Source organism: Hypanus sabinus, chromosome 12 (assembly GCF_030144855.1).
Source record: "Hypanus sabinus isolate sHypSab1 chromosome 12, sHypSab1.hap1, whole genome shotgun sequence".
In the NCBI taxonomy this organism is placed as follows: domain Eukaryota; kingdom Metazoa; phylum Chordata; class Chondrichthyes; order Myliobatiformes; family Dasyatidae; genus Hypanus; species Hypanus sabinus.
In genome coordinates this window covers 64,220,412-64,235,846 of record NC_082717.1, presented here as the reverse complement: position 1 = coordinate 64,235,846, position 15,435 = coordinate 64,220,412, and the positions used below count along the sequence as shown (strand labels likewise).

At 40.4% G+C, this 15,435-nt stretch overlaps 1 protein-coding gene across 6 annotated transcripts in view; it reads left to right on the top strand.

Annotated features, from left to right (window-relative positions):
• The window catches only part of LOC132402945 (utrophin-like), a 477,671-nt gene that overhangs the window by 423,055 nt on the left and 39,181 nt on the right, over positions 1–15,435 (top strand). For all 6 annotated transcript variants that reach the window (XM_059986085.1, XM_059986086.1, XM_059986083.1 and 3 more), the window contains one exon: positions 13,508–13,745. In XM_059986085.1, coding sequence (XP_059842068.1) covers positions 13,508–13,745 — 238 coding nt within the window. The remainder of the gene's footprint in view (positions 1–13,507; positions 13,746–15,435) is intronic.

Genomic DNA, 15,435 nt, shown 5'->3' with positions numbered 1-15,435 from the left:
CAACAGCCTGATGGTTGAGGGGTAATAACTGTTCCTGAACCTGGTGTTGTGCGTTCTGAGGCTCCTGTACCACCTTCCTGATGAAAGCAGCAAGAAGAGAGCATGACCTTTGTGGTGGGGGTTCCTGATGGTGGATGCAGTTTTCCTGTGAGAATGCTCCATGTAGGTGTGCTTAGTGGTGGGGAGGGCTTTACCCGTGATGGGCTGAGCTGTGTCTGCTACTTTTTGTTGAATTTTCTATTCAAAGGTGTTGGTGTTTCCATACCAGGCTGTGATGCAGTCAGTCAATATACTCCACCACACACCTATAAACGTTTATTGATTTTATATGGTGTGCCGAAGCTTCACAAACTTCTAAGGAAGTAGAGGCACTTTCGTGCGTTCTTTGTAATTGTATTTACATGTGCATGAAATGTCCTTTGAAATGATAATATTGAGGAATTTAAAGTTGCTGATCCTCTCCACCTCTGATCCCCTGATGATAACTGGCTCTTGGACCTCTGGTTTCCTCATCCTGAAGTATATAATTGGCTCTTTGGTTTTGTTGACATTGAGAAGAGGTGGTTGTGGCACCGCTCAGTCAGATTTTCAATCTCCCTCCTATATGCTGGTCTGTCACCACCTTCGATGTGACCATGACAGTGGTATCATCGGCAAATTTAAATATGGCATTGGAGCTATACTTAGCCAAGGAGCATCCTGCTGTATATTCTTTTGCTATCCAGATGCTCCAGGGTTGAGTGAAGAGTCAATGAAATGGTATCTGCTGTGGATATGTTGTGCCGGTAGGCAAATTGGACTGGATCCAAGTCAGTTTTCAGGCAGGAGTGTGTATGTTTCATCACCAGCCTCTGCACAAGACCATAAGATGTAGGAGTAGAATTAGCCCTCTTGGCCCATTGCGTCTGCTTCGCTGCTACATCATGGCTGATCCAGTTTTCCTCTCAGCCCCAATCTCCTGCCTGTTCCCTGTATCCCTTCATGCCCTGACCAATCAAGAATCTATCAACCTCTGCCTTAAATATACATAAAGACTTGGCCTCCTCAGCTGCCTTTGGCAAAGAATTCCACAGATTCAGAATTCTCTGGCTAAAGAAATTCCTCCTCATCTCCATTCTAAAAGGACGCCCCTCTTCTGAGGCTGTGTCCTAATGTCTTAGACTCTCCCACCATAAGAAGCATCCACTCCATCAAGGCCTTTCACCATTCGATAGGTTTCAATGAGGTCACCCCTCATTCTTCTGAATTTTAGTGAATACGGGCCCAGAGCATTTAAACACTCTTCATATGACAAGCCATTCAATACTGGAATGATTTTTGTGACCCTCCTTTGACATCTCCAGTTTCAGCACATCCTTTCTAAGATAAGGGGCCCAAACCTGTTCATAATACTGAAAGTGAGGCCTTACCAGTGCTTTATAAAGTCTGAACATTACATCCTTGCTTTTATAGAACCATAGAACACCACAGCACAGTACAGGCCCTTCAGCCCTCCATGTTGTGCCGACCCATATAATCCTTAAAACAAGTACTAAACCCACACTACCCCATAACCCTCCATTTTTCTTTCATCCATGTGCCTGTCCAAGAGGTTCTTAAATACCCCTAATGTTTTAGCCTCCACCACCATCCCTGGCAAGTCATTCCAGGCACTCACAACCCTCTGTGTAAAAAAAACTTACTCCTGATGTCTCCTCTAAACTTTCCTCCCTTAATTTTGTACATATGCCCTCTTGTGTTTGCTTTTGATGCCCTGGGAAACAGGTACTGACTATCCACCCTATCTATGCCTCTCATAATCTTGTAGACCTCTATCAAGTCCCCACTCATTCTTCTACGCTTCAAAGAGAAAAGTCCCAGCTCTGCTAATCTTGCTTCATATGACTTGTTCTCCAAGCCAGGCAACATCCTGGTAAATCTCCTCTGTACCCTCTCCATAGCTTCCACATCCTTCCTACAATGAGGTGACCAGAATTGAACAGAATACTCTAAGTGCGGTCTCACCAGAGATTTGTAGAGTTGCAACATGACCTCTCTACTCTTGAACTCAATCTGTACTCTTGAACTCAATCCCCCTATTAATGAAGCCTAGCATCCCATAGGCCTTCTTAACTACCCTATCAACCTGTGCAGCAACCTTGAGGGATATATGGATTTGAACCCCAAGGTCCCTTTGTTCATCCACAGTCTTAAGTAACTGACCATTAATCCTGTACTCAGTCTTCTGGTTTGTCCTTCCAAAATGCATCACCTCACACTTGTCCAGATTGAACTCCATATTTATGTTCTAGTTCGCTTGAAATAAATGCTAACATTGCATTTGCCTTCCTCACCAGAGACTCGACCTGTAAAATAACCTTTAGGGAATCTTGCACAAGGGCTCCCATTCCCTTTTCATTTCAGTTTTTTGTAATTTCTCTCAATTTAGAAACTAGTTGACCCTTTTATTTCTTCTACCAAAGTGGATGAGACCATACACTTCCCAACACTGAATTCCCTCTGCCTTTCTTTGCCCATTCTTGTAATCCATCTCAAGTCTTTCTATAGCCTCTCTACTTTCTCAATACCTGCCCCACCACTTATGTTCATATCATCGACAAACTTTGCAACAAAGCCATCAATTCCATTATCTAAATCATTGACATATAACATAAAAAGAATCAGTCCCAACACAGACCCCTATGGAACACCCTAGTCAGCAGTAACCAGCCAGAGAAGGCTCCTTTTATTTCCACTCTTTGCCTCTTGCCAATCAGCCACTGCTTTATCCATTCTAGATCTATTCAAAGGCCTTCTGACTTTCCAAGTGCACATCAACCAATTCTCCTTAGTCTATCCTGCTCATTATTTCTTCAAAGAATTCCAACAGATTTGTCAGGCAAAATTTTTCCTTGAGGAAACCACACTGACTACAGCCTATTTTATCATATACCTCTAAGTAACCTGAGACCTTATCCTTAATGACCCACTTCCCAACCACTGAGGTCAGACGAACTGATCTATAGTTTTTTCTTCTGCCTCTCTCCCTTCTTGAAGAGTGGATTGACGTTTGCAATTTTCCAGTCTTCTGGAATCATTCGAGAAACTACCCTTTGGTGTACACAATGTGGTCCAGGTTACTTATCTACCTTCAGACCTTTCAGTTTCCCAAGAACCTCCTCTCTAGTTATGGTAACTTCACACACTTCATGCCCTCTGACACCTGGAACTTCCACCATACTACTGGTGTCTTCCACAGTGAAGATTGATGTAAAATACTTATTCAGTTTGTCCACCATTTCATTGTCCCCCACATGTTCCTCTCCAGCGATTTTTTCTTAGAACATTTTGTCACCATAGATGCAGGTACAACTGGATGATAGTCTTTGAGGCGCTGGTATAACTGAAGTGTGCTTGAAGCAGTTGGATACATCAGGCTGCCAAAGCAAAAGGTTAAAGATACCAGTGAATACTCCAGCCAGTTGATCAGCACAGGTCATTAGTACTCAGCCAGGTTCCTCATCTGGGCTGAATGCTTTCTGTGGGTTCACCCTCCTGAAAGAAGCTCTCACTTTGGCCTCAGTTTTCTAGTGTGTTGGGATCTCTGGTGCTACAGTTTATATGTTGATGGTAATTGGGCAGGGATTTCTGCAAACACGCCTGATTGAAATCCCCAACTATGGTTTGAAATATGTTGGGATGGACTGTTTCTTTTTTGGTGACAGCAATACGCAATGTCTCAGGTGATTATACTTGGCTGCTGGTGGTATTTAAACTGTATTCAGGATTACGGAGGAAAACTCTCATGGTAAATGGAATGGTCGACTTTTGATCATTAGGTGTTCAAGGTCAGGGGAACACAAGTATGACAAAACCACCATGTCAGAGCACCATAGGGAGTTCATCATGAAACACACACCCCCACCTTTGGCCTTTTCCGAGTCATAAGTTCAGTCCATCCTGTGTATCGAGAAGCCTTCGGGTCCGATTGCTGTATCTGCTGTACTCTGAGCAAGCCATATCTCAGTAAAACACAGAACACAACAATTCCTCATTTCCCTCTGACACAGCAATCCTGCTCTCGGGTCCCCAATTTTGTTCTCCAGCGACAGCTCATTTACTAACTTTGGGTAGAGCAGGCCTCATCCATCTGTGTTTCAGCTAAGCTTGGAGTCCCATGGCAGTGAACCTTCATCCGCGTAAAGGGGCCAAACCTGCTTGCTTGAGAGTTAATTCTGCTGAGTCCTTCAGAACATAGTGAAGTCTGTAATTCTTTAACTTACAATTCTAGAGGGGATCTTTGACAGTTCTCTCAATTAATTACATCGTCACCTGTCACCATCTCATTGATGTTCATGTTAAATTTAACCACTTAATATAAGACTTTGACTCACATATGGACAAAAGAGCTGAATTGTGGAGGCAAGGTGGCATAACAGCAGTACTTTCCTAAGTTCGGCATCAAGAAGCCCTTAAAATTTAAATCAGTTGGAATTGAAGGGATAACTGAGGAGTGAGAAACATGTGATATTAACATAGACGAACAGGCATCAGCCTGAAACATTAACCATTGTCTGACCTACTGAGTAAATCCAGCACATGTGTTTTATTTCATATTTCCATTGTTTTGCTTTTTGAAGGGATAACTACCCATAGCTGAAGTTGCACTTATTGCAAAGTAGACGTCTGGTTATTTGAGGCTTGGATCCAGGAAATCACTGCCGAGGTATTTTAGGCCTGTGCCCTCAGCACAGCTTTCTCCAGTTGCTTTATCAGTAAGCTTGCAGTGACCACATCATCAAGTTAGATGTGTGAGTCTTTGCTAGTGTGGGCACACAATGTTCTGTTCTCTTTGCAGTTCTTCTGATGATGAAGTAGTCTCTGCTCACGTGCAAAAACACGTGTTCAATACCAAGATTTGGGTCAGTTATTATTTGCACAATGCAATCTTCTGTTAAGGTTCCTATGATACGCAACAGCTTTGCCAAAATCCCCCACCCAGCCACCATTCATATACTGAGCTTACTAATGATCAAGAACTTGGCTGGACCAGCCACACGCATATTGTGGCTGCAAAAGACTAGGTCCAAAACAAGTGACTGCCTCACGACTCCTCAGTCTCCCCACCTCCCATCCATCAGAAAGTGACCAAGAATGAATACTCACCGCTCAGCTAAATGAGTGTAGCTGCATAAAATTCAGTGCTATGCACCAAACAGAACACATCAAGCTGTTTAATTAGAACCACATCTTCCACCTCTGAGTCATTTACAGGATGTTGTTCGGTTAGATTATCTTCAAATAACAGACATAATAAGCTCCAAAGAGTTTGCAAGATAGTTCTCAAAGTGTGTAAATTCTGTAGTTGTGTCATAATTACTGATTTAAGTATGAGGCAGATTAATTGGAGCATTATTTGAAAATTGAAGCGGTATATTTTAATTTGTGCAATAATTAACTAAAATGGGCAATAAACTTAAATGAATAATGCTGAATATTGTGCTACAATGGGCAAATAAAAGTATCCATATAATGTTTTTGAAGTAAAACAAGATATGTTAACAGATGTTTTGTCTTCTGCTGGTCATACTCAGCATCATTTTAATTGTATCTAGCGTGTTGTCTTTTACATCAACTTTCAGAAAAAGATGATAATTTCACTTTTAGTGGGATTTATATCTTTACAGCAGATGTTGTTTTCACTATTGTATCTAGATCATACGTGCTGCTGCTGTTTTCTTCAGCAAAGTACTTCCACTTCAGTTAAATAAGTCACATTCATAATATATTTTACCTGTGGGTTTTAATCTAATTTTTTTCCATATTTCTTTTTCCCCAGCTAATATCATAATTTATTCATAGCCTGTATGCCTTTTTACCCATTCTTTCTATCACTTCTTCCCTCCTATTAAGAACATGACTCCATTCATAAACAGATGTCATAGATCCTTTCTCAAGGGCATATTGGTAGTAGCAACTTCAATGTGTAGTTTATTGTCATTGTTTCTATGAACATTTCGGGCTATAGACACATTAACCTTTTCTCTGAGGCAGTTGTGACGGCTATGAATAATTCTACCAAAGCATTTGGCCAGAGGAAGGTATTTGTGAACATGGAATCTGTTGCTGGACTGATCTGATTGCAAATGATGTAGCCAGTGATTAGCTTGACTTTGCTATCAGTGTCATAAGGAGTCTGAAACTGGAGTCCAGTGGCTGCTTATCGAAATGCTGGCATCTGATACAGGGAAAGCTTAGAGTTGAACACAGTATCTTTTTGGCTGATCTGAAAATATCTTTTAGGAATGAATATATATTCAAGCAATGTGGAGTTGGTCAGATCAGTTGAAAATGAAAGAGTTTGAATCCTGATTAAAAACATCAAGTGGTATTTTCAAAGATAGTGACTAGGAAATGAAAATTTTTTTTGGCTTCATTGTCATATCCATATACTGTAAACAATGAAGGGCTCTTTTGAATGTCAGCTTGAGTCTAAACACAGAGCAGAGGCAATGAACACTGAAATCTTTCTCATTAGTGTAAAGTCCAAGTGACCATTCTCATTGTTCTATATAATGTACAGGTTGAGCAATCCGGAAGTTTTAGCATTCCAGTGAACATTTAACCTTTAGAGTACATTGTCAGCTGAAATTTATACTTGCTCAGTAATCACCAATGGTTCTTGAAGTAATTTGCACCAATTTAGACCAGGAGTTGGCTTGTCCAGTGTAATGCAAAGAACTGATAGAATTCCAGTTTCCCAGAGCTAGACACATCGTAAACGTCCTCCCCTACCCTTTCATTCGTGCCTGTTTAATCTTCCACACTCTCAAGTTAGTGGATTTGACATCCACTAATAATAGTGGAAGAAAAAAGAGCTCTTGTCAAAACAGCTTTTAAATAAATTACATTATTTTTCATTGTTGGGCAGTCTTGTTTTCAATCTCCTGTTCAAATATTACTCTATTAATCTTTGTTGAATACCTCAGTATCCAATTAATGTTTTATGCAATACAATCAAAATGACAAAACTTAATTCAAAATGAATGTACAGACTTAATCCATCATTATGTAAAGCATGTTTAGTAAAATCTTCATTCTTGCTGAGCATCAGCAATGATGCTACTGAGACATATTTTCCAAACATCCCAAACTATTATTTGCCAAACAGAATTCCTGAATTTGCTAACTAGTATTAGATTTGTATTTGACATGGTTATTATAGAATTGTCACTTTTGTAATGTCACAGTTAACTGCATACCTGAAATATCTCAAGGTGTTTGTTAGGTTCTCTGGAATTATCTATCCACAATGTTTTGGAGACTCAGTCACCATCCATATTCAAGGCAGATAACAATGAATTTTAGGTATTGAGTGAATTGGGAGATATGAGGTTCATGCAGAAATAAAATGGAAAGAAAAATAAGGTACATCATTCCCTTCAGGGCAATGCATCCCAAACTGTTGTGCTAATACATATAAAGGCTCAGATACCTTGGAGTCAATAGTGACAAACTATAGTGACAGTAGAGATTAGACGTGCCTGGTTCTGTAAATGGACAACATAAGAAATAGAGTAAGTAGCTGACCACCTTCCGCATCTGCTGTGTCATTTGCTAAGATCATAGGTGATCGTCTACCTAACCCTATTTTTCCTGTATGACCCTCATTTCTCTTGAATTGCTTAATATTTAAAACCTGTTGTTCTCTTGCCGTAAGTATAAACACTGACAGATCCACCATAATCTCTTGGACAGAGAACTCCCAAAGAATCTTGAAAAACTAGCTGTTAGAATTTTAACTGCCAGCTTCCTTTAAAACAAATGCACCCTGAGAAGTCCCTGGTATGTTTTCCATTTGTGTTGGACACTCTTTAGGGTGCATTTGTTTTGAAGGAAACTACAAAATAATGTGCACCATGTGGCCACTTTATTAAGTACACCTCATTAATGCAAATATATAATCAGCCAGTCATGTGGTAGCAACTTAATTCACAAAAGCATGTCAACAGATTCAGTTGTTGTTCAAACCAACCATCAGATGGGGAAGAAAAGTGACTTTGACCATGGAGTGATTGTTGGTGCCAAATGGGGTGGCTTGATTATCTCAGCTTATTGCCTGGGGTTTTCACATACTACAGTTTCTAAAGTTTACAGAATCAGAATCAAGAATGGTTAAAAAAAAATTTTAAATCCAGTGAACAACAGTTCTGTAGGTGAAAATGCTGTAGGAGAGAGGTCAGAGGAGAATGGCCAGACTGGTTCAAGCTGACAGGAAGGCGACCGTAATCAAATAACCACTCATTACAACAGTAGTATGCAGAAGGTCATCTGAACGCACAACGTGTCAAACCTTGAAGTAGGTGGGCTACAGCAGCAGCTGCAGTGAAGGGTTCCACTTCCGTGGCCATTTTATTAGGTACACTCCTGTACCTAATAAAGTGTCCATTGAATGTGTATTTTCAACTTGCGGTGATTTTGATAGCTGTTTTTTCCCCCCCAAGATGAACTGGTTCTTTGAGAAAATATTATAATATTGGTTTTCAACCCTTGGACCCAAGTTGGTGTGTTTGTATATGAAATGACTGGGAAACTTGTCAAGAGACTGACATAGAGCACCACAATAATATTTGCTCAGATGATTAAAGCTGTTTGTTGAAACCAACTAATAACCATTACTATTTCAATCATATCCTAGGGACTCTTTAAGCAGTCTAATATTATTCCTAAGTCTCCAGGCTTGCAAAACCTATACTTCAAAAGTGACAGGTATTCATTACATCCAAATCTCATTAAAACCATTTTATTTGCTTTTCTGAAGTTTTATTAGAATGGTTAGCAGCCTTGTAAAAAAAAATAGTGGTCTGGATCTCATTGAGTAGAGCCATGAACTGCTTTAAAACTCCCCATTTATTTTGTTCACCTCTGGAAAGTTGATCTTGCCAGCCAAGACAAAAACAAAATATTTGAAAAGAATTACAGAGCTCTCTTGTCCTCTAAACAGGCAATTTAAAAACTAGAAGCAGGAGTTGGTCATTTAGTCTTTCACCTCTGCTCTATCATTTGGAAAGACCGTTCTGCAACTGAGAGGCAAGGCTTAACCTGGGGCCAGGCTTTGCACAGCATAACTGTGGATGGTGGATGATCCAAAAAGAACCCCTCCTAATGAACGCCTCTGAAAATCCTTGAAGACAAACAATATCCTATTTTTACCCCTGGTCAGATGTGTCAAATTTTAGTTGCTGCTAATTGTCCCTGCATTTTAGAAACATTTAGAAATTCTTAGCAAGGACATAATTATCAGAATCTGGTTTATCATCACCGGCATGTGATGTAAAATTTGTTAATTTAGCAGCAGCAATTAAATGGAATACATAATATAGAAGAGAAAACAAATGAAATGAAAGTAGTAATAATAAATAAGTAAATTAATTACAGTATATGTATATTGAATAGATTAAAAATGTGCAAAAACACAGAATTACTGTATATTAAAAAAGTGAGGTAGTGTCCAAGGGTTTAGTGTCCATTTAGGAATTGGATGGCAGAGGGGAAGTTCTGTAGGTGAAAATGCTGTAGGAGAGAATTCCTGAATCGCTGAGTGTGCCTTCAGGCTTCTGTACCTCCTACCTAATGGTAACAGTGAGAAAAGGGCATGTCCTGGGTGCTGGAGTTCCTTTATAATGGACGCTGTCTTTCTGAGACACCGCTCCCTGAAGATGTTCTGGATATTTTGTAGGCTAGTACCCAAGATGGAGCTGACTAGATTTACAACCCTCTGCAGCTTCTTTCAGTCCCATGCAGTAGCCCCCCCCCCATACCAGACAGTGATGCAGCCTGTCAGAATCGTCTCCACGTTGCAACTATAGAAGTTTTTGAGTGTATTTGTTGACGTGCTAAATCTCTTCAAACTCCTAATGAAGTGTAGCCGCTGTATTGCCTTCTTTATAAGAAGGCAATATGTTGGGACCAGGTTAGATCCTCAGAGATCTTGACATCCAGGAACCTGAAACTGCTCACTATCTCCACTTCTGATCCCTCTTGAGGATTGTTATGTGTTCCTTCATCTTACCCTTCCTGAAGTCCACAATCAACTCCTTCGACTTACTGATGTTGAGTGCCAGGTTATTGCTGCGGCACCATTCCATTAGTTGGCATATCTCACTCCTGTTATCACCTGAGATTCTACCAGCAATGGTTGTATCATCAACAGATTTATAGATGGTATTTGAGCTATGCCTAGCCACACAGTCATGTATATATAGAGAATAGAGCAGTGGGCTAAGCATACACCCCTGAGGTGCGCCAGTGTTGATCATCAGCAAGGAGGAGATGTTATCACCAATCCGCACAGATTGTGGTCTTCTGGTTAGGAAGTCAAGAATCCAATTGCAGAGGGAGGTGCAGAGGCCCAGGTTCTGCAACTTCTCTATCAGGATTGTGGGAATGATGGTATTAAATGCTGAGCTATGGTCGATAAACAGCTTCCTGACATAGGTGTTTGTGTTGTCCAGATGGTCTAAAGCCATGTGGAGAGCCATTGAGATCGTGTCTGCCATTTACCTATTGTGGCGATAGGCAAATCGCAGTGTGTCCAGGTCCTTCCTGAGGCAAGAGTTCAGTCTGGACATGACCGACCTCTCAAAGCGTTTCATCATTGTAGATCTGAGTGCTACTGGGCGATAGTCATTAAAGCAGCCCACATATTATAAATTATTTTTTTTGCAGTACTGTGAATTCTTTTTAATGGGACTTAAATCATCAGAATCATTCATTGTAAAAATAAATGTGGTCTTATAGACATAAAGTCATCATTGAAAAGACCATCTTGAAGGATTTTTTTTGGACAGGTTTAACTTGTCAGATATCTACAAACAGCTTTTCCCACGCTTATTTTTGGGGAATTGCACTGAGCTCCCATTCCATTGTTGATTCCATACTGGTTTTGCAGTTGGGTAGGAGCCCACTGAGTTACTTGGGCTTGCAACTCACCAGTAACTACCTTGGGTTGTATGTGGAACAGTTGAGCAGACACAATCTGGATTTGGATTGCCTTTGGGATTCACAAAACTGGAAGGCAGATGATTTGATCAGATTATCATCTGATACGTTCTTGTGCTTATCACTCTGATTTTCAGGCATCAGGTACCTATATTATCAGGAGTTTGAGGAGGCCTGGCATGTCAACAAATACATTCAAAAACTTCTACAGTTGTACCGCGGAGAGCATTCTGACAGGCTGCATCACTATCTGGTATGGAGGGGCTACTGCACAGGACCGAAAGAGGCTGCAGAAGGTTGTAAATTTAGTCAGTTCCATCTTAGGTACTCGGCTACAAAGTACCCAGGCCATCTTTAAGGAGAGGTGTCTCAGAAAGACAGTGCCCATAATTAAAGACCTCCAACACTGCAGGGCATGTCCTTTTCTCACTATTAACATCAGGCAGGAGGTACAGAAGCCTAAAGGCACACACTCAGCAATTCAGGAGCAGCTTCTTCCCCTCTGCCATCTGATTCCTTAATGGACATTGAATCTTTGGACACTACCCCACTCTTTTTTTTAATATACAGTATTTCTGTTTTTGCACACTTTTTGTAATCTCTTCAATATATGTAATTGATTTACTTGTTTATTTTTTTATTCATTTTTTTTCTCTCTGCTAGATTATGTATTGCATTGAACTGCTGCTGTGAAGTTAACAAATATCACGTCACATGCTGGTGATAGTAAACCTGATTCTGATATCCATTCCAAAATTAAATGAGCACATAAATTAACCCATTTCAAATCCAGCAAAGGCAGATGGAATATCGTTTCCTCAATACTGTGCCACTGTTTGTGGCAGTACAGTGATGCAGCCAGTAAAGATGCTGCCTCAGAACTTCAGCAGCCCTGACATCGTATATGGTCTGGGTGAAGTTTGTCTATTCTCCTCATGAACAGGTTTCTCCCAGATGTTCCACCTCATCGCAAGACATGCAGGATGCCATGTCAAATAGCCGCTAAATAGCACCTATACTGATGATTAGTAGTATTTGGGCAGAGTTGAAGAGAATCTGGGGAAAACTGGGAAAACAATGGGATCAGTGCAGATGGCTGTTTAATTGCTGACAAAGGCTTTGTGGGCCAAAGGATCTGTTGCTGTGCTTTTAACTCTATGACTTTGTGACTTTCAGTTCAACACAAAAGTTGCTACAACATCTGTTCATACTTGAGTGTATTTTTTTTTCCGAAGATACTCCTGCAGCTATCTGGATAACTACCAGTTGATATAGTCATAGAACAGGTTTAAAATTTTTTTTAAAGACATGAGAGATTGTGCAGATGCTGGGAATGTGGAGCAACACCCACAAAATGTTGGGGAAACTAAGGAGATTTGGCAACATCTACAGAGGAGAATAAACAGTCAGTGTTTTGGGCGAAGACCCTTCATCAGGAGTAGGAAGGAAGAGGGCAGAAGCCAGAATAAGGTGGTGGAACCAGGGCAAGGAAGAAGGAGGGATACATTCAGGAGTTTGAGAAATTGATGTTCATGCCATCATGTTAGAGGCTACCCAGACTAGAGGTGCTACTCCTCCAATCTGGGTTTGGCCTCTTCATAGCAGAGAGGAGGCTAAAGATGGACATGTCAGAATGGAAAATCAAACCAAAACCAAACCGGGAGATCCTGACTCTTATGGCTGACAGAGCAAAGGTGCTTAACAAAGTGTTCCCCAATCTGAGTCGAGTCTCACCAATGCAGAGGATACTGTACAGAGCCCACTGAATACACTAGATGACCCCAACAGACTCGCAAATGAAATGTTGCTTCATCTGGAAGGACTGTTCGGAGCATTGAATAGTGGTGTGGGAGGAGATGAATGGGCAGGTGTAACAATTCTCCCTCTTGCAGAGTTGTGTACCAGGAGGGAGATCAGTAGGGAGGGACATGTGGACAAGAGAGTACAGATAGATAGAGCAATAAATTTTCATCACTTGAATTTGGGCTGAAATTGGAATTGGTTTATTATGGTCATATGTACTTGTACTTGTCTTCCATACAGTTCATCCAGATCAAATCCGTTTATTATGGTAGAACAAGGTAAAACAATTACAGAATGTGGAAAAAGCTACAGAGAAAGTGCAGTTCAGGCAGACAATAAGGTGTGACTACAGTCAAAAACAGTATGTGGTTGTCTCTAGATAAACAACTGTTCAAGTCTGAATCTTGGTATTTGCTAAAGTACAGGAGAGAGGGGAAATATTTTTGTTACATAAGCGCTTTTTGATCAATTGTTCAAAATTTGTTTATCTGGCACTGTAAAATTATCCAGGTTTTTAGATGGTGAAAAAGACATGTTGGTTGCTGTCAATTGCCTCAAGTGTACAAGCTAAGTGCAAGGGTTGGAAGTAAGGAGGGGTTGATGGAAACACGAAGAGAATAAAATGGAACTGATGTAAATATTGAAGATTTAGAGTGAAGGGCTGTTATTGTGTTGTATGATATGATTAGATGAACTGAATGAGCTCATTATTATTTTATTACAGAAATCTACAAGCTGAGTATGAACGGTTAAAGCAACAGCAGATTCTGAGAGGTGCAAAGCCCATGCCATCACCACCTTTCTCACCGACTCAACAGAGCTATCAAGATGCTGAGCTATTGGCTGAAGCCAAGCTCCTCCGACAACACAAGGGGAGACTGGAGGCCAGAATGCAGATTTTGGAGGATCACAACAAGCAGCTTGAATCACAGTTGTGCCGGCTGAGAAAACTATTGGAAGAGGTATGATTAATCAGACATTGGTCTCATGAAACAATTAGGTGAAGTTGTGGCTGTGTGCTTTCTTGGTGTTGAACTAATCGGAGTTCAATCTCCAGCTATCAATACATTGACTTTGAACATATGAAATAGTTGAAAATAGGAGAAATCTGTGAAAGGAAACATCAGCATAGGAGAAAAGGCTGATTTTAAATCATTTGAGATCATGAAACAAAAAGTTTCATGATTTGGCAAAGTCTCAAAGCCATATCCAAAACTAGCTGAAGCTGAGAAATGGGGTCATTAGGTTGGTAATACATCTGAGATTCTGCAGGATACTTTTCATCATTTTATTTCTTTTGTGGAGTGAGTTGATTAATTTCGAAGACTTGGTAAGCTGTGCATATCAAGTTCAAGTTTAATTGTTATTCAATCATACACATGTATAGATAAACGAAATATCGTTCCTCCAGGGCCAAGATGAAATACACAGTACAAACAGTCACACACTGCACACATAGTTACGATAGCGCATCCAGACACTAAAATATAATTTAGTTCTTGAATGGTTGGCCCGAAGATTGATAATGAATGGGATGTTGTCCAGAAGTCACAGTCCTACAAGATCCAGCATGCAGCAGTTCCTCATCTCACATTGGTTCAGCAGATGCTAGCAGAACACCTTGTTTCATGCTGGGCAATCCAGCTAGTCTTCCACAGAACAAACACTGCGGAGCAGCACCAACAAGAGAGGCCAGCCCCCGACCCAGCACGCCTGTTGCTCCCTGATCTCCCCCACACTGCCTCCAGCGCCTCTTCGCCTAGGTGGCTGTAACAGGCAGCACCATGGCACGAGGGCCTAGTCTGCATATGTCACCACCTTCAGTCTCACCAATGAACTGGATTTGCAATATTTTATATTACCAGTGTCCAACAGGGTCTTGCAATCACAAGAAAAATGTGATACATTTATGCCATTTGTTGGACCTGAAGAGGCCGCTGTAACCAAGTGCACCACCACCTTACTGGAGCTTACAGATGTCAACTATATGTCTTTATTCACTGAATTACCATTCCTGAGTGAGTACAGTAAATATCACTGGACTTTCTCACCATAAACATTGGTGTGCCATTGCAGTTCTACAATTTAACATTTACTAAAAGCTATAGAAGTTAAGGCTATATAATTGGGGTGAGAATATTATTTTCAACAATAGTATGTCTAATTTTAAAACTTTAATATAAATGGCATTTCTGCACCATTTGAGGCTCAGTTGAGTTGTTTATTGAGATCTAACCCTCAGGGATTTGTCAATTTCATTTTCATGGCATGCATAGTTTAATTATTGTGAGCACCTTCTTCTTTAATATGAATTGTGTGGAATTTTCTATTGAGAATGACCTGAGGCAAACAAGAATTGATGAGTCACCAAGAGTCCATAAGAGAAATAAATCAGGTTTATTTTGGTTCTAATAGACAGGAAGTAACATGCTGCATATAACACTTAACCAAGTCATCTTCCTCACTATGCTTGCTTTGGGTATTCCAAATTGCTGACACAGCAAATACAAAAATAATTGCTGTGGAGTTGCTTAAACTTGGGAGCATCCACAAATCTAAATAAAACCAGTCGTTGCCCACGTGTATATATCACTGACTCACAAAGTTAAAAGTGCACATTAATGGTTAGCATAACACTTTACAATACCAGTG